Consider the following 23,710-nt stretch of genomic DNA (forward strand, 5'->3'; position numbering starts at 1 on the left):
GCCGAAGGTCTCCCGAAGATCGGCCAAGACTCCGTTGGGAAGTGCTTAAGCATCTCGAGGCACCGCAGTTACATAGTGTATATCCGTTAACGAAGAGGCATGCATAGTAGTAGTATTCTATTAACGAGCGAGCGAGGGGCCAAGTAGTGTCACGTCGACGCACGCGTCCCTCGAGGATCAACCCTTTGTCGGTCCCTGCATAATCCACGACTCCGTCGAGACCCCGTGCGAAATTAGAGGTCCCCTCCCCGAACCTGCTGGGTCCTGCGCTCCTGCGAGATATGATTTACAGCAGAATTATCACGAGGAATCCAATAACGAGGACCGCGAAATACGTATACATCTAACGAATTAAGATCCACACCCCAGTTTCACCAAACTGCACCCTGTACACTACTACTATACCATCTCCAAAGTGACGAAACTTGAAAAACATTAATTATTCGACCTTCCCTTATTTTACGGAATTCAATTATTTCCTATGTAATGAAGCAAATTTTCTCATTTTTTTTTTTTGGGATAAAAATAAATTAGAGTAGAAGAAAGGGGTGAATATAGTTTTCACTTCGATGTTGTAGTAGCTTTACTACACTGCATCCCATATTGTAGGTAATACAGTGTGCCATTCCCAGAGCGAAGAAACTTGTAAACAATAAATTCTTCGATCTCCCTTACTTTGGAAAATTCAATTGTTTCAAACATAGGAAAGCATGTTTTAATAGTTTTTGAAACAAAAATAATTTATTACAGAAGCGAATGTAGTTCTCATTTGGACGTTACAAAGTGGTATGGGTATATGTGCCGAGCGAGATAAAGCTTGATTGTGATTGCACTGGTACTCGATCGATCTTGTCCGAGAAGCAAGGTTACTTACGGACAGCGATTTTCCGATTCGCCAAGTAATATGGATATCTGGGTGTAAGTATCGAGAGAGGCAAAGGACGAAAGTTGTTATGACAGTCAGCAGCGAGCGATCCATCACCGAGATTTGGTCCCGGCAGGCCGACCACGGACCAACTTATCCAATATTTAAGGTTTTGTCCCTTGCGGGCTAGCTGATATATCATTCGCATTAATATATATTTGCGGGGGAGATAACTCTCTAGGAGAGTGGGCGTCGCTCCTAAAAGGCCTGAAAGACTTCCAAGTGTGCGCGGGAGGAGGAAGGAATATATAAGGCGAGCTGGTGTTCGTAGGGTGGCTCTGCCTCGGACCTTGTGCACACGCACCGTCCAGCCACAAAACTCTCCTCATCTTCCTAACGGACGACGAGGCACAAGACGCGTTTACTCCGAGATTCAAGCGCGACATTTGCTGCTTTTTTCATGCAAGTCATGCCCACCAGATACGTTTTCCCATAATACCTGACCATTGTCCATCTGCTAACATTGTACGTGGAAGGCTGGCGACGCTTTTGTTCGATCATTCTCGCGATATTACCGAGTCGCATTATCTGCTCGAATGAATGAATGGTATTTTCCCTGACAGTAGCGTGATAAATTGAGTAACATTTTTATCAGGAGCCGAAAGCTACACGAGTTTTTGATTACTTGTGTAATTAATATTTTCTTAGATAAATGTGCGATCGTGCTTCCCTCGGCCAATGAGACGCGACTTTGACCACACAAGGATGGAACAAAATGCTGTAATCGCAATATGCAAATTCGAATAAAATGACCCATACTCGTGCACTCCTCGTGTACCTACATCCTTGCAAATTTCCAAGCTTTTCTCTGCGAGAGTCCCTCGTCGCTCGTCGCTCGACTTGAAAAGGCATATAAATTAACCGTGACTCTGCGCTATATCGCTTTCAAAATCTCTCTATTCGCTTTTTGCTTCGCGCGAGATATTCATATATAGTAACGGTAGCTGAAATTGTTATGATGATAAGAGTGGGGAAAAAACTTGTCGATTCGAAAGTTCCTTCGAGGCGTTTCTAGTTGGCGAAAGACGATCACGCCTCAGAGTCTAGCACGACTCGGCGTCATCATCCATCTTCGTAAATATCTCGGCTGGAATAGTCACGGCATGGCATCTGTTCCGTTCGTTCCTTGGCGAATTCGAGAGCCTTATTTCGCCAGGTATTATTATAATTATGCTACAGGACTCGTATCACGAAACTCGAATAATATGGCCAGCATATAGCAGAGTTTTCATTAAAGAGAAACGACGAAATGGGAGATGGACGAAGGCAATAAATTAAGTAGCGGCTCGTCTTGAAAATTGACCAAAAAGCTTCTATATATATATATATATATATATACATATCTAGTATCATTAAATTACTGCTGTAATACGATTCGTGCTCAATTAGGATGTCCAAGCCGGTGAAATGCAAATGACTCGTGACACAGCGTTTCCGCGTATAATGCCAATCGCTCCCCTTGCCCCTTTTTCTATTCTGTCCTCTATTTCGCCGAATCACCGTCTCAAACTTATTCGACAAAAACCATTGGTTGACGTTGAGAGTGCTTCTCCAAGCCAAAAGTGACAGCGACGTTAACGATACCCGTTGCATGTACTATATATAAAACTATATAGACTAGTAAATTTTCAAACCGTGCTACAAAATTATGTAGGATATTTTGCGAATATGATTAACGGATTTATAATGATGCCGAGAGCCTTGATCTACGATAAACTTAGTTTTAAAGTGCAAACGAGTCCTATAATTGGATAGTATCATTGAAACACAGCGATCTGTCGCTATCCGAGCTCGAGAAATATTTCGCAAAATACATCATTTCGCGCAAGCAGTTTGATAAGGATGACGGCGATATAGTACGCGTTGCGTGTGCATCACAGATGCAGCGCTTATCGCGGCTTGTCAGAAGCTGTCTCTATCGCGCGAGATCGATGCAAGCGTATACACGTATATATATAGTTACTTAATTCACGGCGGAACATAAATATTGTAGAAAACATTCGAGTAATTTGTATTATCGAGTTTCTCGAGCCGAAGAATCGGTCAATAAATTATATAATTACTCGAGTGACTATATATGTATATAGTGTCAGGATGCTGCCACTGATCGTTTTCCAACTCTGAAGCAAGTTTTTTGCGATTCTTTTATAATTCCTTCTTATTCGCAATATTAGCCATCATCCCGAAAGTATTTAATGGTACCGAGGTGAAATATTTTTTTAGCGTGGTAGGAAGCACGTTGAGCAGTTTGCGCCGAAGAAAGGAAGCTGGGGCATAACGGACATAACACTAAGGTAGCGCATACAAACGGGCGCTAATGGCGCGGATAGCTTTTGTTGTTTTTAATTAACCCTTTCTTTTAAGACGGCCAGGGGGAGCGGTAAAACTGTAGAAAAGGGGTTGCGTGGCGGAGGGCAACGCGTCGACGTTGCGCCTTACAGCCTCTCTCTTTGGTCCCTCGCCGTCTCGCGGGGGATGTAAATACGAGGAGAATTGCACCTTGGAGACAGGCCAGAGCTTTTCTCCTTTACGAGATACGACGATCCGGCCGTTTTGCAATTAAAGCTTCATCTAATTACTCCGCGACAGGCCGACTAATTGCTACAGAGTCCTCTATATATATATATATATATATATATAGGCAACCCGATTATCCCCCCGCACGCTCCATGCATCTATTAAATTTTCAAAAATATCTTTTTATATAAATTATTATTTTCCATCGATTTATTATAACGTCAGAGTTGAAATTATAATAATCGAGCGTCGCAAGATTTATATAAGCAAAGAGGTTACGTTATTATCTTGGTACAGGTTCGTCAACGAGAATTGATTAATATTCCACTACCGAAAGTCGAGCCTATAGAGCGATTTGAAAGAAGTTTCGCCATGCAATATGAGAGTTTTGCCCTTTGACCTCGGAGAGAATGAAGGTATGTATGCATACGTGTAGGTCGGCGACAACGACGACAGGGACGATGACACGAAAGAGTTACGCAGTTCCCATTGTAAAAATGAAGCTAAACAAGGAAGGAGAGGGTGTGGGGGTGAGAGGTGGCCGGCGCTTTGTCGTGGTCACGGTGCTGTCAATCACCGGTGATAGGAAGCGACGCATTAATCTCGCCGAGACCCCGTTGACCGCATCTGCTTCTTCCCCCCACCACTGTGCGGTCAGCCAGACACTTGACGACCTCACTACCGCATGCAACAACCCCCCCCCCCCCTCCCCCCTAAAACCACCACCATACGTCATTTTTCAACATCCATCTTTCCACGAGAATTCGTCAAATCTCGCATCGAAAACTCTTTACGACTAATGTTTATACTGACCGACTAACCCCATTCCTGTAATCTCCGAAGCGTCGAACAAATCCGTCCCTGTTCTTCCCTCTCGTCATTCTCGCCTTCCTCTCACGCACACACGTGCAAGTGTAATAAAACCGATACGTATCCTTATATATGCATGGGAAAAGAAATTTATGTATGGATATTTCAATTGTGGAATATCGCTCACGAGTTGCGTATAGTACACTTATAAAGCACAACACACTATAGTATACATCGAACGGTTCGAGAAAGCTGATATTTCAAAGGGAAGGTTTTGCGACTCGAGAAACCGATCACGAACAACGGCGCTGGCAAAAACTGACCGCGACTGACAAATGCGTAAGGAGGCGTTACCGGACGTCTTTACGGATGAGGAGCGAACACTCTGGGGTTATTCGCGTTATTAAGTACCACGTTTCTCTGAGGAATGGCGTCATTTGTTCGAGAGCCAATATCGCCCGAGTTAATTCGCGTTTCGCAGAGACTCGTGAGGACCGTTTTGTGTTTCCAGCCGAGAATTATCCTAATAAGACAGACGAACATCGATATAGGATGAAAATAATTTCGAGGGAAATTATTTTCATTGGTGATAAATCGTTAATTATTATTAGAGCTTCGCGAGCCTATCTGTCGGCGGCGAACTATGACCCTAGAATGAAATTCAAGGAATATCGTATAATATCTATTGGGGTGCACGTGTTGTCGAACGAGCGAGGCCAGCAAACTCTCGGAGATTTATCGAGCCAGCAGCAGCAGCCGCTTGGATCGTCGTTCAAACTTAAGATACGAGGACGGTAGAGCCGATTCAGGCCACCCAGACGCTCGATCGTTACGCGATAAACGCATTATTTAATTACACCGAGTAATTATCGATTATTACACGTCGTGGCCTGTCTCGGTGCACTCTCCGCCATTAATTACGCCAAGGATCGGACCAAATACTCGTTACATAGCACTTTTCGAACACTCGCATCACCACCCATTGCAATAACTTCTCGTTTACTTTAAACCGCGAGATATCGAACGCTCCACTTCCGCTTCTGGCATTCCTAGAAACTGGACGCTATCTTCATTTTTCCATACCAGAAATCTGCCATTGCTAGATATATATAAATGTATATATATATATATATATGGCTCTGATGAAATATTTGCGATGAAAATAATTTTGAGTTTTGTCATACACCCTTGCGATACTATATATACTAGTATTCGAGACTTTTGGTTGTGGCAGTATATATTTCTTGGCGTGCGAAGTTGGGCAAAAAATAATTTGACGTTATCTCGAGGGTAAATAAGTTGGCATCTATCGTAGTACGCTAATAGATTCCCCCAGGATGCCATATCTTGGGATAAATGCCTCCCCTAGCGACACCGTTCATCATAGCTAGCTTAGGGGTGGGGGGGGGGGGGGGGGGGGGGGAGTATAGTTAGAGTTCTGGTCTACTCTCGGGATGAGATAAAAAGGGCCAGAAGGCAGATAAGAGTTTTCGACAATCCGTGTGGCGTCAGAGGTGGTAATCAAAGATCCGTCTTCCTTCGTCCTTCGAGTACTCTCTCTCTCCCTCTCCCTCTCCCTCTCCGAGAGCAGCAACGACACGAGACAAATAACGCTCGGACGGAGCTCCGAGCGAAGATCGAGGATCCGACGGAACGCACATTAATCTGTATCAGCCTCCCCGATCAATATTTAATCGTAATCCCGTGAATTGGCACGAGCCTATACCTTGCTGCGACGACCTATCGCTTCACCCTGTGTGGATCCAAGCTTCCTCCTATCCTATTGCTATTTGTCAAAAAATTCCAATCCACCCTCGGTCGTATATATATATGTAGTATACTTCTCCACGTCCAATCGTTTCCACAATTAATTCATACGGAAACTTGAAAAATATCATATTTCCTTTCTTCTACAATATTCATATAATCTTCTTAGCTCTTTAATATCGTAAAACCTTGTCAATTTCCTTTTGCGTTTTATGAACGATATTTGGTAGAACACACGGACGCGGTGTATAGAAACAACGAGTGCCAGAAAGCTGGCGCAAGTTAAACACGCGTCTCGGGGACCCGAGGGGTCGTAAAGCGTCGCGGCGCCTCGGTGTTTACTTCGCAACGGGCCCACCAACCAAGATTGACTTCCTTCGCTACCTCTCCCATTTGTTTCCAGTCTATTTCTGAACTCGTGACAAATCTTTGTGTTCGCTGAATTTATCGAACGACATTCAACCTCGTTTAGCGTCCATATGGCAGCACTCAGTTCTAAATTCCTTGCGTGCACTGTTTTACACGATATCTCGACGATAAAAGCTTCCATTATTTTCAAGAAGAAAATTTGGAAAAATCTTCGAGAGAAATTTATCGATAAATCGAGTGTTGGTACAGCTGGGTCAGTAAGAAGAAGGCGTCTTACGTCCGATCAATCACGCTAATTAATTCCAACGATGTACAGCGCTGAGTGAGACTTTAAATTACTGTGCTTCAGAGATTTGATTGGAAATTAAAAATGAGCAGTCAGTGAATTGTGTCTTGATTTACGAGAGGCACTACGAATCAGAAATTTGTCAGTTTATCTCGGAAGGAGTTTGTGGCGTTGTGGCACCGGTGTATCGATCTTGTTTCGTATAAATCGAAGGTGCTGTGCTTTGTGGTGATGCTGGGGAGGGGGGGGGGGGGGTGGCGAGATCCCTTGACGCGGGAGAAAAAGTAAGTCTTAATAAAGGCGAGCCAAGATAGATCGGTACATTAGCATCTCGCTTGTGATTCATGGTGACGGTTTCCAGCCAATGAGAAGGGATCCTCTAACCAACAGTTTCGTGATATATTGCCATTAACATTGCTTTCGTATTAGAACAAATAGCCTCGTGTTTCGAGGGTGTAAAAGGCGTGTTGCGCCAGTCATTAGTACACTCATAATACAAGACCGACACCTTCTCCTCATTGGCTGTACTCTTTCGAAGCCCTCGCCCGATTGGTCTACTCGTTAGTCACACCGGAAGGTCGCGACGGGGGCTGACTCAGCCCCTCGGCTTTTAATTCATAAGCTACAGGGCCTTTATTAATGGCTCGCTGTGTCACTTGGTAAGATGGTTTTATGAATACCGTGCAGGGGCGGATCGAAAAGTGCTATAGCTATATTTAATGTGCCTTTTAAAATTCGTTTCATCTTAAGACTGTATTAATGAATATTTAAAGCTTTATATGGAAGCTTGGTGTTTAACTATATATATACAAGGTGTCGTAGAAATAGAGGCTGATAAGACAGGCACCATTGAAAGTTATTGCGAGGCTATATACATATATATATATATACAGAGTTTGTTGCGAAGGAATTATGAAATATTTCAGTATAGAGAGACCGTTGCACGGTTCCCTTTTTGTGGCAGAAATACATAAGTCATTTCTCGAAGGCGTATTAGTAGTACCTATTTGTGGTGAAAGTACGCTGCTGGTCCAGTTCTCGCGGTGAAACAAAAGCCGCGACAAGGGTGGGTTCGAGCAAGGCATGTAATTTACAGCTGGGCCAGAGGAGAGTGACTTGCGCGCACGCGTTTATTAGCTTCGGGACGCGAGAGTGTCACTCCGGGCACCGCCTTCGATGATTTATCGCGTTTCGCGGCCCATTTGCGGGCCAAAGTTCGAAGCGCGCGGCATCTTCCTGGGCCGCAGCAGAGTGCAGACCCCCTGGCTCACCTTCCAGATGCTCTCTCACCTGAAACTCGCAAGAAACCCAGATGCCGGCGCAGATGTTACCCTCAACCCTGTCGAGGCTGCTTTTCGTCCAGAAGAAAGCAAATCATCGAAATCCAGTCGGCATCTTTGGTGCACGGATCATTGCCTCTCAATGAAACTGTTTTCCTGGAAAATTTCAAGGGCCTCGACCAAATCGAAACATTTATTGTTGAAGTCCATTAAATTTTCATACCGATCAAATCTAGAAATTCCATTTGTGGTGGAAGAAAATGTTTTCAATGTATATATTAGGGCCATTAACTTGGTACTTTGGTGATTCGAGGAAAAGATTAATGCTTTATTAAGAAGCAATTATAGGCATATATATATATATATACATATATCTTGAAGAATAGGCTCGACTGTCCAATTGTTATAAGAGGCACCCTGAGAGACAATGGCAATTTGGGTAAAACTTGACGTATTAACAGTGAGAGTTTTTGTAAAAGGCGAGCAGAGGAAAACAATCAATCATAAGGGCATTTCGTCATGCTCGAGGAAGCTGTGGCGTGACTAGCACCGAGAAGGAAAGAATCATTAGTGGAGGACGCGGTTCATCGCTCACATATCGAATTCCTAAAGAAACTGCAATGATCCTTTGCTCGCAGAGGAGAATTTTGTGAGAGAGGAGAGGCACGTCTCAGCGATATAAATAAAGTATTGGGAGATAGACACACTTCGGCGACTGACGGAGCGACGGGGCAAATGAAAAATGCCGATACGGACGATCAATGTAAATATATTCATGACGTGGGGTGGCTGGGTGGGGCGGGGAGGCCAGATATATATGGGGTCCTGCAGGATGGGGTTCGCCGAGGACCCGATGGCACTTGGACGGCACATAATTCACTCTTTGGCAGCTCATTACAATTTAAAAAGGCCTTTGTCAGTGTATTACTCGCGTGATTCCTTACGCGAGTTCGCCAACTGCTCCAACCTCGCTCGATATCCTGTCACCTCGATCACCACTCCAGCCTTCGTGTATTATCTTCCTAATGTTAATTCGATAGCCATCAAACTTTGATTCGTGCCCTCTTCATGTACCTTCTTCCGTATAACGATATATATTTCTATATTGATAGTGTCAAAGATGAAATTTTTACGTGTACATATATATTGAATTGGCGTTTACGAGATTTCCCGATAGAATCTGATCAAAACCTTGATTGTTCATTGTTACTTAAGTTGCGTATAAGAAAAGAAAAACTCGCGTGTCCATGCACGAATGTTCTTTTTTATAGAACATTCCAGAAGCATTTTGACGATGCTATACAGGACAGATTATCGCGCCTAATCGAGGATCGGTAATAATGACGAGGAAGCTTTTTTATTTCACAAAAAGAGAGGAGGAACCGGTCGGGAGAGAAAAAAGGGCGAGAGGGGGGGGGGGGGGAGGTGGGAAGAGTCGGACAGGCGAGATTTCTAATTTAAGTCACTCGATCAGCCATATCGAAAGAGAAATGACTCTGTTGGCATTTTCGAGGTCGATTTCGAGCAATTACTATAGCGATCGTCTTTGTACAGTAACGGTTGATGAATGGTGCTACTGCGACCTGTGTCGACACAACAGTCACCGTCCTATAAGATCGCGTCATTTCCAAAAGCGCAGTACGTGTCGAAACACCCCATCCCAAAGTAAAACGTCATTGCGGCTCCACGTCGATTCAACATAATCATAAAACGATCAGGAGGAGAGTTCCCCTTCGCATAATCGACAAACTCTATGATTAATATTTATCTTAGATCAAGATAAACCTTGCGCAAAAGTTATATCATTCCAGAAAAAAAGAAAAGAATCCTGTTAGGTTTTTTTGACAACTGTGTCACTCGACCATGACGTAACGCATAATAAAGGCCCAGAGAGAGAATGAAGCGCAGGGACGAGGAGTTATATACGATACGAGTGGGGGGGGGGGGGGGGGGGAGCGCAAGGGCAAAAAAGGAGTGGTGAATTTCAGTGACTCGGTAACGAGTAGGAAAGTATAGCGACTTTAAAAAAAAAGAAGTATGGAAGGCGGCGGTATGGTTAGGCGATAGAAAGAAAATGCAGCTGTGTTCCCAAGAGACACGGACGGAGCTCGGCTGAAATTGATATGTATTCCATGGCGCGCCGCGTCCAATCTATCGCGGGTCAAGCAGGCGGAATTTTAAACGCGCGATACACAGCTTCTCGTAGATGCTGGGCTACTGATCGAGGAGTTTGATGTACACACGCACACGCACGCACTCTCGCTCGCTGCCTCGCTCGCCGGCGTGTCTGCTTTATACGTAGGTGAGCAGAAATAGCCAACGATATCCGGGCCAGACCCTGATATCGCCTCTATACGTTCGGAAACTTACGAGCGCATAAAGTACGCGGCCTTATACTCACGATACCACGTATACCATGCTCGTTTGTGTGTGTGTGTTTTCATGCGCGTATAGGGGCGAGCAGCTCGGCTGCTGGCCGCAGAAGGGATGGCACTGGTCATCGGCGGAAAATTGAATTTCGTCCCTGAGGGCCTGTCGGATGAAGTATGCTGACAGTTGGAAAATTTGCGTTTAACCGGCCACGCGCGACTCGCTGGAACCTTGCCCGCTTCCACATTTCCAGCTTTACATTCTTCTCGTCCATATTAACTTCATCCCTTGTATATTATAGCTATCGTTCTTTGTCTGATTTTTTTTTTTTTTTTTCGACTTCTTTCGTTCGTATCTCTGATACTCACCGTGCAGGACCCAACCGTGTTGACATTTTCCACAGTATCGTATGTGACGTTTCCCCGGTGTGAAGGATTCGCACGAGCATCCATTGACGGTGCATCTGATGGACTGCAACAGAGAAGACGAACGATAAGGTTATATGCCTGTAGTAAATGGGTGTACATGTCATGGTGGGAGAGTAGAGAGAGTAGAGAGAGAGAGAGATCAGGTAGTTTGGCCGAACGGAAAATTGCATGGGGTAAGTTTCGTTTGAAAAGACATAAAAAAGCGTGGGAGGCAGGAATATCCTGGACACTTTGGCTCGGATTAAAAGATCCTCGCCATGGGCAAGAAAAAAGGGGGGTGTGGTATTTTGAGTGACCGTTTCGCATAACGCTACCCCAGAGGAAGCTCGTAAGAGCCGGGCTGGTCGGATTTTAAGGAACCGTGAATATTTCCACCCTTCGGCCTGAAATTAACCTCTTGGGAGCCACCATCCAATCCAGCCCCGAGCGAAAGAGAGTACGGGGCTACTGCTAGAGCGCTTCTGCTGCTGCTCCGCCGATGCTGATACTGCTCCGCTCTGCCGCTGTACTCCTATCTCGCGCCGCTGGATCAGTTTTACTTTATATACGCCTTGGAAAAGTTTATTCCGCGCCGTTGCGAGTTACTTACGGATACCCAAAATGGCCAGATACTTGGTTGCGGTGAAACAGGAAGATCATTCTCGTATCTTTTCACCCACGTTTTTCATATGTAACTGAACGTTCCTCTAAAAAGCATTCGATTCATCAAATATAGCTAGCATGGGAAATAAAAGCTACGTTATAGCCTGTATAAACCTTCAATCGTTTTATAATCTATTTATATTGCCTCGCTTTGCGCTATCTGCGCTAAATAAAATTATACAACCCCTCCGAGTAATTGTACGGATAGCAGAGTAGTATACCTATATATTTATCACGTGGAGTTTTTCCGTTAATTTTATCAGAGCAGTTTAAGGGGGAATATTTTGCAAGGTGATAAGTTCATATCAAGCAAGTTTTCCCGCTGTTGAAGAAAATTGGGAGTCGCTTATGAAAATCCAGAGGGTAGGGGTAGGGGAGCATTGTCGTCATGGTAGCTCCCGTTGGAAGGGTGCTGACTATAGTTATGGCGTTACACTGTGCCTCGTAACGTTAATATAAAGACAAATGAAGCTATACGTGGAAGCTCCTGCCCGGGCCATGTGTCTTTATATATAGAAGACATCCCGTGCCACGGTGAAAGAAAGAGCATTCCTGCTGGTGAATCTTATTGCAGAGGCCACCAACTTTATTAGACTCACCGTCTCATTTTGATTTTAGCAAACTTTGTCCTCCTCGCGAACGAGCCCTCGTCACTCGCTTACAAATTTTCACTAATTTTCTCGCACTCGTCTTATATATAATTCACACACACACACACACACACACACACACACACACACACCTATTACGTACTTTTAATCATGTTCAGGCTAATTTAACAGTCGGTACGACTCAAGATTTATGACGCGAGAAATCGATGAAGAGAGGGCCTCGTTTTTTCAAAGCTGCTGGTATAGCCCCGACAAAAAGTAGCAAGGCGAGTTGCGCGATGACCGAAGGCGCGCGTGCATCGGGGGAAACCGTGAAGACAATGAAAAACGCGTGTAACGCCACGCGCCCTAATGCTGAAACGCCAACACCTTACTCACCGTGGCCACGCAGTTATCCCATTTGCCCGATTTGGAAGATTTTTATCACCGAAAAATATCCCGCTCGGCGAGAAAAAAAAGCACATTCCGGCACTAATTGCTTTCAGCAATTTTATTAGTCGAGCAATAATATAGTGAATACATCCAAGGTAGCTTCTTTCCAAGGGGCTAATTATCGACGCTCCGTAGTCAAAATTTGAGCAATTTTTTTCTGGCAAGAGGAAGCAAGAGTCGGCGAGGTGTTTATTTTCTGAGCGGTAACGGTAAATTTGCATGCCACATTCGTATAAGTAGCGAATATTACGTAGAGGTAGCAGATGATAAAACGGGGCGAAGGCATAACTGGCAATAAATGTTTCGTGGCTCGTAAAAATGTTATTGCCTTCTGTGCGGCATGATACGCGAAGACAGGCTGGCGGAGAGTAAGGGGATTCGAGGCAAAAGGAGAGACAACTGAGAATGTAATGCATCGGGGACAAGAAGCACGGAGAATGGGAAATTTTCCAGTATCCGCGAGGAAGAAGCAGACAAGGCTTCTCGAGCATTCTACTTCTGCCATGCAATTTGCGAAAAGCGAGCCCTGCGCGCCTTGCACATTATTCTCTCTCAAATTGCGTAAGCCTGACGTTCGGGAAACTCGCCCCTTTTATTATTTCCAGCAAATTCCCGCCTGCATGCATGGATATATGTTTTCGTGCGTGGGAGTAAATCTTTTTATAAACTATAACACTTTCCTATATGTATATAACCTTCGAGATATCGTCCATTGGATTTTCAACATTAATGTGCTTTTTGCACGAGATGCGAAGAACAGCAAGGAAAATAGTATACACATAGATAATCAGGCTAATTTTGATATTCAACGTGGATGGCCATTCAATTATCGCGAGCCCATTGCAATTGCATTTAGAGGGGGGCGTGGAGCTAGTAAAGCTAGAAAGCTCTCGGTGACGATCCCGTTGCACCTATATGCTAATCGTAAATAGCAAATCTGATTGGATGTAATCCGCCCGCGCGCAGTCGTGTTTAATGAAGAAGGCTAATCTCTCGATTCGAAATGCAATGCCAGCAAGGTATAGGCTGACTTGTTCATCGTTGCAAATTAATGCGACTAGGCCGAATTAAACTTGAACAATTCGCGCTTGCTGCCCAATGCGATTCGCGTGGACTGCGGATCCCATTAATGAGCTATAGGATTTAAGCTTGCCTCTGGTATATACGCTCCGTAGATCCAATAACAGCACCCCTTTCTCTATTGTTTGTTTAATATTTTAAACCGAACAATTCGCCAACTAATCTTTCTCGTTTCCCTCCAAATAACCACCCATCATAAATCTTCACCCTAATTGATTTTAATACAATTCCAACTCCTCGCTATGCGGTTAAAAATATTTGTAAAAAATCTGAATTTTCCTCTCCGTTCATCGACGCGAAGCAAATTTTGGTGATTCAACGAGTATTCTATAGCAGCATGCATACACGCATATATTACATATATGCTACAGTGTACGCGCGTCCGTGGCTTGAAAAATGCTTGGGTCGTTTTCGAAATGAAGAATCGCCTGGTATAACAGTCCCATTCGAGCGAAGCGAAATTCTTCATCCGAATGCTTCGGCGGAATAAAGAAATGCTAACAGCCACCCGTAACGTGCCATGCGTTTAGCATATTGTCGCGACCACAATGGCAATTTGTGTGATATATCTGCCCGTTACCGGGACGCGTTCAAATGTACTGGAATGAACTGGCTGGATATTTTTGCAAGTAGCAGCATATTCTTCGTGTAAACATAAAGAGCGATCAAATTATAATAAAATGCAGTATATATCGAGTATATATTCAATATTGTTATTTAAACAATTCAAGGTGTATAATAGGAGCTAGGGCATAAATCTTTTTAATTATAATAAGAAAAAAAGACTGCCTGATTCACCTGTTGTGATTTTGAGATTTGGCTCTTTACACACACACACACACACACACACCGATGGAAAACGAGAGAAGTAATTATTTGGGGAACGAAGGCGAAACGATAAATATCCATGGCGACAAAATATGACAAAATAAGAAAGGTTCTTTCGGAGGGTTAACGGACGGCACCCCTAGGACCACTAAGTCATGGCTTATGCTAACTTTGGCCCTTCTCCACGTATTTCCGACCGATGAAATAATATCACCCCGATTGCCAGGCCCGTGTGTTACATGTAGCGTGAAACACACGCTCTGCAGAATAGGTTCGCGCTGGTAGGCACATTTTTTAACTGACGCTTCGAGCATACACATACGATACACTATATATTATAATAACCATGTATGAAAGTGCTATGGTTGCGATTTGATCATCGATCGCAAACCACAGCTTAACAAACATTCGATGCGAATTTGAACCGAATCCATAAATCTGTGGTTGATATAAAAATACAGAGCACAACGAATGAGTGACAGCGAGGAAACAGTATTATAACATACAGCTAATAGAGCTGCGATTTCTCATAGAGAATCCATGAAAGTTCGTAAAGCGAAGATTTTAGGTAGGAAGTGCACGACTGGGCTTGTGGAAAATTTTCATGCGGAAGAAGAGCTCGTAAGTCTCAATTATTTAGGAAAATTGTAAAAACCGCAGAGGCAGAAGCCTATTTTGTTGGGTCTTGGGAAATAGCCAGTCCTTTTCTCAGGTGAGTAGAAAATTGCTTTTTTCTACATTGCACGCGTCGATGGACGTAGTACGTAGACGCGGGTGCGCGCGGACGGGTAGCGAGTGGGTGGGAGAGAGAGAGAGAGAGAGATGAGGAACACAGAAGGGGAGGGGGAGGCTTTTTAAGTCTCATTATTACAGCTCGCGGCAAATGCGAAAAAATAACCAAGGGTTTCACTTCGGTCCAAAGCCACCCGGAGCTGGAGAACTTAATCCTTCGGCTTAGCCGTAAAACGACGATTGCTACGCGCCCATATTCGTCCACCCACACCAGTTACGCGTGCACGAGTTAATTCACGCGTGCTCGCCGGATTTCTTTTTTAATGCGATAAAAGGAACAATGGTGGGGCCAGCTAATGCGGTAATTCTCCGTGTCACGACAAGGCTAATGCCCTGTGGAATTTAATAAGCGGCCAGCGCTACTCGCACCCCCCCCCCCTTTCCCCTCTATAAACTATAACTCCGTTACGATTAACCGCTGCATTTATCATCGTGTGAGAATAATCGAATACTCTGTCTGGTTAAAAAAAAAAGCAGAATAAAAAAATGTACTCGTTAAAATCGAACGTAAAAAAATCGAGTTTAGTTATACACATACGCTTATAGGTATATATACCGCGGTCCGAAATTAATTTTTAGAAGATTGTCTCGTTTTGCGCAGCGGTAATAATCTGGTTGCTCGATCTGTGCAGCTGTAAGATTGGATTGCAGTTAAGAAGAGTGGTTGGTAGTATAATACGATACTGTAAGGGGGTCCTTAGCGACCCAGGTGCCTCGAGCAAGGATAGGGAAGAAGGGAAGAGTGCTTTAAAAAATGACTAGACATTTTAATAGGTCGAGCAAGTTTTCATCTATCGTCCTATTCATCGGCAATTTCCGATTGGGTCGTCGGGCCTGGGGGGATCGATCGTCATTGTCTAGCTGTAGCCGTGTGGCGTTGCTGACTTTCCATCCTGAGAGCCACACCTTCCAGCGTCCACCGCTGTTAAGCGAAAATCAAGCGTAATGGTATAATGGCCGGTAGAAGGCACCTTCTATATCATCCTTTTCCTTTCTCGTGCAGCCGTGTGTCCCCCCTTTCGATAAACACACACACACACACACATATATATATATAACACCCACAACCCTTTTATATCGGGCTCTCCCCTTATAACCGTGCCTACCGTGACACTCCGAGGCCACACTTCTCTAAATGAAGTGACACACGCGATTTCAGCTCCCATCGGCCGTACAGGCACACAGTCGCAATCTGCATTTTACCAGCGGAAACTCTCCGCAGACGTCGCGTTTCCATTCCTGATGGCTCCGTGGCACGGGACATTGTTTCCGAGTAAATGCCGCGTCCACCCCCTTCCACCCCCATCCAGCCCCTTCTTCCGGCCCAGTTTCCTGCGTTCAGACAGAGAATTCGTCGGTGCAGAGACCAACGCCCAGTGACGCTTTCTCCATTAAACAGACTAAATTCGATAATACGCTCGATATAGCGTGCCATTCTCCAATAATGCTGACTCTCCCACTGCGCTATAATACACTCAACTTCCGAATAACTCGTCTTATGATAAATATTTTAAGCACTCTCTTCATTATTCATAATATCAATTTCGTTACCTAGCCTCGCAACTCTGTTGCAATTTATGGGACGAACCGTTATACCTACACTCTCGTGTCACTCTTCGCTCTCTCAGATCCACCAGCGATTCACCGTCCGTTATCGACTGTATTTGCGTCCGCGTGCACGTGCGTGTGTGTGTGTGTGTGTGTGTGTGTTTATATATTCCCGACGACCCAATAATGAGTTTTTTACGACTACAAAAAACAATACATTAGGATGACAGCGAATATCTCGTTGTGGAAAGTTATCGACGGGCCACGTCCCTCGTAATGTGCCGCAAAATGATCCACGCATTGCGTAAATTATAATACACATCGACGTTCGTCGAAGCAGAGATCGAAAAGAGAATAGAACAATTCTCAATTATTTAGAAAGTTGCGCGGTGTAATAAGTTATTGATGTTAAATTGAAATAAAATTGCGGTTTTTTGTGCGGTGCTCGAAGGTTGGGGTCTTACGAAAGACGCAGTCTCGAGCACGATCCACCAGGAAGTCAATGATCACGTCTGCTGTGTACCAAAGCAAGGATGAGCGTCCTTCGCCTCGAAGGTTATCGGTATTAGTCAATCACATCGCACAAATTGTCTATGGCAATGTTGAACGATGAGTCATTCTAACTTTGGCCAACTGTTACTCGAGGGACACCATAAATGCGGACGATCGTGCATATAGTCATAAATTAATATAATCGTAAATTTTCTACCCGAGATGTATGTAACGTCGTAGTGTCGTTAACTGACACTCTAAGTCATGCTATATACGAAGAAAACAAAGATGAGAACCGTTATCCTCGAGTAGGATATCATCGAGGGGACCATATTCATTCTTATCGATCATCGCTGAACAATTCTTCAAAGTACCAGAGAAAAGAATGCAACTGATTTTCTTTAGATTCCTGAAGACTCTTTCCCGTACACATGCAGCGTGTATACTTGCCATAAAAATATTCATGGAACAATTTTTCTCACTGTGCAACAAGACTGACTTGTCAACGTTTCTGCAACACCCTGTATATAACTGCAGAATACACGCCTATTTGTAATCAAGCATCGGGTATCGATAATTATATATATGGCAAAGTGAAAGGCGGTGGATCATTTTATTTAAACTGCTCGAAGAAGACGATCAAGGAAGGTTTCAAGGTGCAATACGATCGATAATTTTCGTGGCTCGTGTACTTCTCGTTCCGAGGAGCGTCCTGTATATGCACGTATTCCCTTATCCTGCACGTGGGAAGGGGTGAGGGGTAGGGTGTTGCCAAGTGAGTTATGAACGTCGAACTGCTCTGTCTTTCGCACGTACGCAAACATGCACACGAGGCGTGCACGTATACATATCAGTTTGAGCGGGCACAAAAGTCGAGATGATTTGGTGTTTGCGAGACGAAGGGTAGGGGAGCAGTAGAGAAGCAGAGAAGAGAGGGTGGGATCGCACCTTGGGTCTTTTCGGCATGGTCCGGCTGGTAACGCGCCAACCCCGTTGGGCCCGGCTCGGGTCGGTCGAAGTGTGATATATCGGCTCGTAAAAATCCTCGGGAATAAAATATCTCCGAAGGATCTCGGGCCGAAGGTCGCAGTCGCCGAAAGGGGCCCCTCGCGCGATGGTACTCCACCTTATAGGTGACTGCCAACGCTTGCCCGCTCCTCTCGCACACCGCTACGTAGGTGCGAACATTGTTAACAAGTCTCGTATTTTATACGCTCCTTCAGAAACAAGGCGCTCCGAACGGCAGAGGTGCTCTTCCCTCTCGATACTTTACAAAGACTTCCGCAAAATTCCCTTGTCCAATTAAACTTCGTAATGCATCGAATTGGACGAGCGCACCCATTTAAATCACCGCGATTCCATATGTTTATGCCCGAGGTTAATATCGCTGCTGTTGGAACGCCGAGATTTCTTTCGCCAGTTTTTGCCTGGAACGTTTGATCGGTCGAATTGAGAACCTGCTTGTCGGCGATACTCTTAAAGCCGGTGTTGCTCGAGCTGCCATAATTTTAAGTATAAACACTGATTTGGAACGTGTAGTATGTCGAGCGATGCACTGCCTTCTCTTTTTACACGTACCTTGTAGAACAATGAAAAGCGTTTATCGTGATTAACTCCCACTCGGCAAACGAGAGCGAAAAGAAGCATCGTTTCGCGCTTCTCGAATGACGAGTATAAATAAAGCCCGAGGGAGTCGATGATCTTTGCTGAAAAACTCGAATTATAATTGAGTGCGCACGCATATATATTTGGCAATGCATAGGTTGTGTTCTTTCAGGTAAGATAACTTTGTTACGCATGTGTGTGCATATATATATATATATATATATATATATATATATTTGTGTGTATAGTAGAATATTGATCGAAGAATTCATTTGGAGGAGGTCGACCGCAAGTGGGTTGAAGAAACAAAAGCATCCTGGTGTTTTCTATTATCGCCGTTGGCTCATGGACAAAAGGAGCCGGCAAAATCGATAGTCGTCGAGAAAATTCCCGTATAGGAGGATCGCGGCACTTAACGTCGACTCGCTTTATTTTGCCCAAGTGCTTCCGGATATTCTCTGCACGTGGTGCGACCGCTCAGAAGGTTAGGTTAAAGAGTGGTAGACCTTTCCCTCCCTCTCTCTCTCTCCGTGTCTCGATCGGCCGAAAATCGTGTGTACGCGCGCGCGCGTGTGTGTGTGCGTCTGTGTCCGAGAGAGTGAGAGAGTTTCGAAGGGGGCAGCCAGAGCAAAGGGTTTACGAACGAAGCAAACGAGTTGGGTTGTGTTCGGTGGTGCTTGGTCTGGAGCCTCGTGGATGTGGGTGGAAAATGGAGGGTGAGTGGACGGCGGGAGGTGAAGTGGGACGAGTCGGAGGTGGAGGACTAGAATGAGGTGGAGAACGAGAAGGATGAGGTGGAAGTTGGGTGGTTAGTGGCGAGGGGGGGAGGGGGAGGGGGTGGTGGTGGTGCACAGGAGGGGGTGGAGGCAATGCGATGAAAGGGGATCGCTGCCTCCTGCACGCTGGCCCCGGGGGCGGCGTATTGATCCGGAGGCGGCGGCGGTCATCCGGCCGCTAATTAAATGCCAATCGCCATCCCCCTTCTACACTCAATTCACCCTCTACTTGCTCCGCGCGCACCGGTCTCCTGCGAACCGCCCCCTTTGAGCCCGCGCGCAACCGCCATATCCTGTGATATCCTGCTCCGAACCAACCCTGCCTGCCCCAGTCCTCTGCCAGGGCACACGCGCTCTTTCATTGTTCGGCTCAACGCGACGATGCCAACCTTTATTACACCAGCGCCTTCTATATACATATACGCGTACTCTCCATTAAATCCTATCCAAGTCGATTTCCCACTGAAATTTTTCAAATCCGACTCTAAATTTCATTCAACTCTGCATATATCGGCTACAATAAGGATTCCGAGTCCCAATATCGCGCTCGGAGGCAGATGACTATCTATATATGTATGTATATCAGAGGTAAATAGCTGATTGGTCAATGTATATAGATGTAGCTTCACGTATGACGTCCTGCATCGGCGAGCGATACGCAACGCGACTAACCTTTCTTACGCTGTCGGTGAACAGTGCTTTACGCGACCGGTAATTTAGCGCTATCATCGCAAAAAGACCAGCGATTGCCTTGTAGGAGCACTGCAGGATCGCGTAATGTGTATACCATCGACACGAGATTCTCCATTGAGGAAAGCCTGCTATGTCGGATAAATTAATTTCAAAAGGCAACTCATTCAATAACAATAAAGAAACGTGCTTTCAAAACTTCGCAACGTTTACCTAAAACCATTCGTGAAACTCACACTCTCTCTCTCTCTCTCTCTTCATCGAGTCAAAGGAGTTATTTTCTAAACGGACAGCTCACTTTATCCTTCACTTACAGCTTGTATAACTAATTATAGCCTTATAATAATTTGTTTGTATACATGCAAGTTTTATCCTACTGCTGTATAATGGTTTATTTGCGCGGCACCATCTTCCCAGACGAGTTCTGGCAGAGTTTTTCCTTTGCTGATGTATGGACAAGTCTCCACTGATTGTTTCACGTTTTGACCTTAAGCAAGTAGTTGGCTAATTTACTTGGGTTCATATTTGCCGCTGAAACTTTGATTAATATAGAAATTCTATTCTATAATATCCTAAAATAACACTGTCAGATGTGTGATTAACCTTTATTGTGATGGGCATTTATGGTAGGTCGGCGTAGGTATCAATTTCTCCGAATGATCAGAAAAAGGTTAACGACTGTACGGTAATTTCTTGCAATCATCGTAAAAAGGTTAATAAACGCTTTAAAACTTTTACCCCTGTTTCATGCTTACAAATTCATCCTCCGTGCTATGCATGTACCGCCTATTGAATCAATCATCCGGTGCCGATTGAGATTCGGTCCATTAATAAACATTTTGCTGCTTTGGGGCGTATCGCGTTTAAGAATTCATTACTAGTCCAAATATCTCGCGGGTGAATTAATGAAGTCGATATAAAGGAGAAGGAGAATCTCTGTCAATCGCTGCCGGTGATCTTACCACGAGAATTAACACGGAAAACTCTCTCAGATTTATTCGAATAAGGATTATGCCCCGTAATAAAGAGCATATACCTATAGGCAATACTGAAATATTCAGAGTAAAACGATGATGAGAGCACTGCGATAGGATTCGGGGTGCTGCTCAGTCAAATGGAATTTATTTACGCGTCGGAATCGCGAATATTCGTACAACCCCCTCTGTAGCGGTCAAAGGTCGGTTGATTGACTTCCCTTGGGACTTTATTTTCAGAAGAGGACCATAGCTTATCCCTCTGGCTATCTTAGGCCTTCCGAAACCCTCCGGAATCTGTCCAACTTCGATCCGTACGTGACCGCTTTACTTTCTTATACTTGGAAGCGTCTTCTTGAAATCGCAAGAAAACCTCTTACAGTATTTATTCCATGTCGAAGAGTTTTGGCTGTATAGAGACTGTTGTAATTAATAGCGACAGTTTAATCGACTAATACACAGCGTATATATATATATACCTATGTATGTAATGTACAGTAATATGATTTGCTGTAAATTCGGGGGCATAGTTGCATGAAATGGTGCGTGATTTGGAGGCAGCTGGGTTTTTTCAAAGCTCGACTCCCATTGGTGGTCGAGTACCCCATCTTTATTCGAGGCGGTGTTAATTGGCGCGGAAGTAATTAAGAGATGGCCACCCCGTTCCCCCAGCGTCGGGCCGCGTCTCTCGGAACTCGCGCGGGGCTGAATCCCGCGCGCCTCCAACCCCCTAGTTAACGAGCAAACGTTGCTCTGGGAGATGGCAGCGTCGTGATTAATAACAAGGTCCTCTCGAAAACCTTGGCGCGCTACCTCGAAAGGTTGTAGGTGAAATTCCAGCCAACTGGTTGATGCTCCATCCACGACTACGTCAGAGGAGACTGTCGACGGTCCAAACTTCGCGAAGCAATCCGCTCATCGATCACTCCCCGCTTAACACGTCGACGCTTACCAAAAACTAAAGAGGCGTTGACCAATTCGAATTTCCTCTCGATCCGAAACACGCGCCCTTGGATCGACGATAATCCCACTATATTAATATTCCTCGTGGGTGTGAAAACAAAGAGATATCCCGGTCTTTTCATTTATTACCGGATGATGTATCGGCATCGTTCTCGCGGAGTGTGTGCTTTACGAAGCAACCTCTCTTGTATATATATATATATATATATATATGTATAATATATACATACGACTATACATAGCGATCTATAATTTATAGTGGTGTAAGAGGCTGGAGAATCCTCGTAATTATATTTGGTAAACGCGCGAGGCTCGAGGAACGAATCTGAAGGATGGAGTTTGAGATGACAATGGGCAAGGTCGAATAAGGGTTACTGGGTTGGAGGAGCTGGACGGTTCTTTAATCACCGCGTCATTCGTCAGTCTGCGGTGAAATGGTGGGATGGAAAAATCATGGCAGAGCACCGCAGGTATAGGGATCATCATCACGGAGCTTTTTAGTACCTACTATATATACATGCACACACACATAGGGGAGGCGCTTTCCTGAGCTATCAGTCTGCTCTTCAACGAGGCATATCAATCTCCCTCGGTGTATCCGACGATCATCCTCGGCGCGGCCGGCCACGAGAATCATCGCCGAGCGTCATTAGGGTGACTAGAGGAGGGGTGGGGAGGACCGGGGTCACACCTGGCGCCCCCAGCTACATGGCGTAGGAAAGGCTAATGGCGCGCGGCAGATGCAGATCATCCGCCACCATTCTTCCCGAATCTTTATAAATATCCAAACGATATATGAGACTGCGAGAGGCACACTAGCGACGAGCCTCGCACACAGATCCTATTCCAGATTCGACTAGCCCGCAGGAATTAGATCTCTCCCATCGATTTGGAGAACAAACCGAGCCTGCCAATTTTCAAGATCGATTCATAATCGCGTTATTCAAATGAGCTTTTTTCTCTCTGCTCCTCTTTTATTATACGTCAATTTATTAATACGTGGCCCGTAATTCTAGCTTAGGAGGCCTGCAAACTTGCTGCTCGTAAAGCATAAAAATCGAAGCTTTGTATGCTCTGCAGCCGGCTATATATACGTGTATACTATATATGAGTTGAAGGCCGTAAAATGGAATTTAAGTCAGAACCGTCCACGATAATGTAGGCGGCTTATCAAGACAGGGTTAATATGACAGTTTTGTTGTAGGTAGGCAGTAACAAGCCCCTCCCTCCACCCCCTGCCCCACCCGAGCGCTTATATTCGATCGAAACTACCGGCACGCAATAGCTCCAGTGTAAAAGCAGCCTTCTTCATGCGGAAAATAAGTTCGACGTTTATACACAAAGTGCCTAGTCCAAGTGCTTATTACATTTTTATACGGACATTTTCAGATTTTTTTTCTTCGCAAAACGCTCGGATATGTACGCGTGTGTATATACGAGCCGGGGGAATATATAGCTATATATATAAAGTGTATACGCGGGTATCTCAAATGTTCCTTTGATTTAGCATTCTTTTCCCCATTCG

The 23,710-nt window shown here is 44.8% G+C and overlaps 1 protein-coding gene across 1 annotated transcript in view; it reads right to left on the minus strand.

Moving 5' to 3' along the window:
* Window positions 1–23,710, minus strand: part of LOC136778159 (zinc finger protein basonuclin-2-like) — a 179,432-nt gene that overhangs the window by 107,454 nt on the left and 48,268 nt on the right. The window contains exon 3 of the mRNA XM_066734773.1: window positions 10,693–10,795. Coding sequence (XP_066590870.1) covers window positions 10,693–10,795 — 103 coding nt within the window. The remainder of the gene's footprint in view (window positions 1–10,692; window positions 10,796–23,710) is intronic.

The sequence above is a fragment of the Prorops nasuta genome, unplaced genomic scaffold, assembly GCF_024137725.1.
Source record: "Prorops nasuta isolate Cenicafe-Biocafe unplaced genomic scaffold, Cenicafe_Pnas_1.2 PNAS00013, whole genome shotgun sequence".
Lineage (NCBI taxonomy): Eukaryota > Metazoa > Arthropoda > Insecta > Hymenoptera > Bethylidae > Prorops > Prorops nasuta.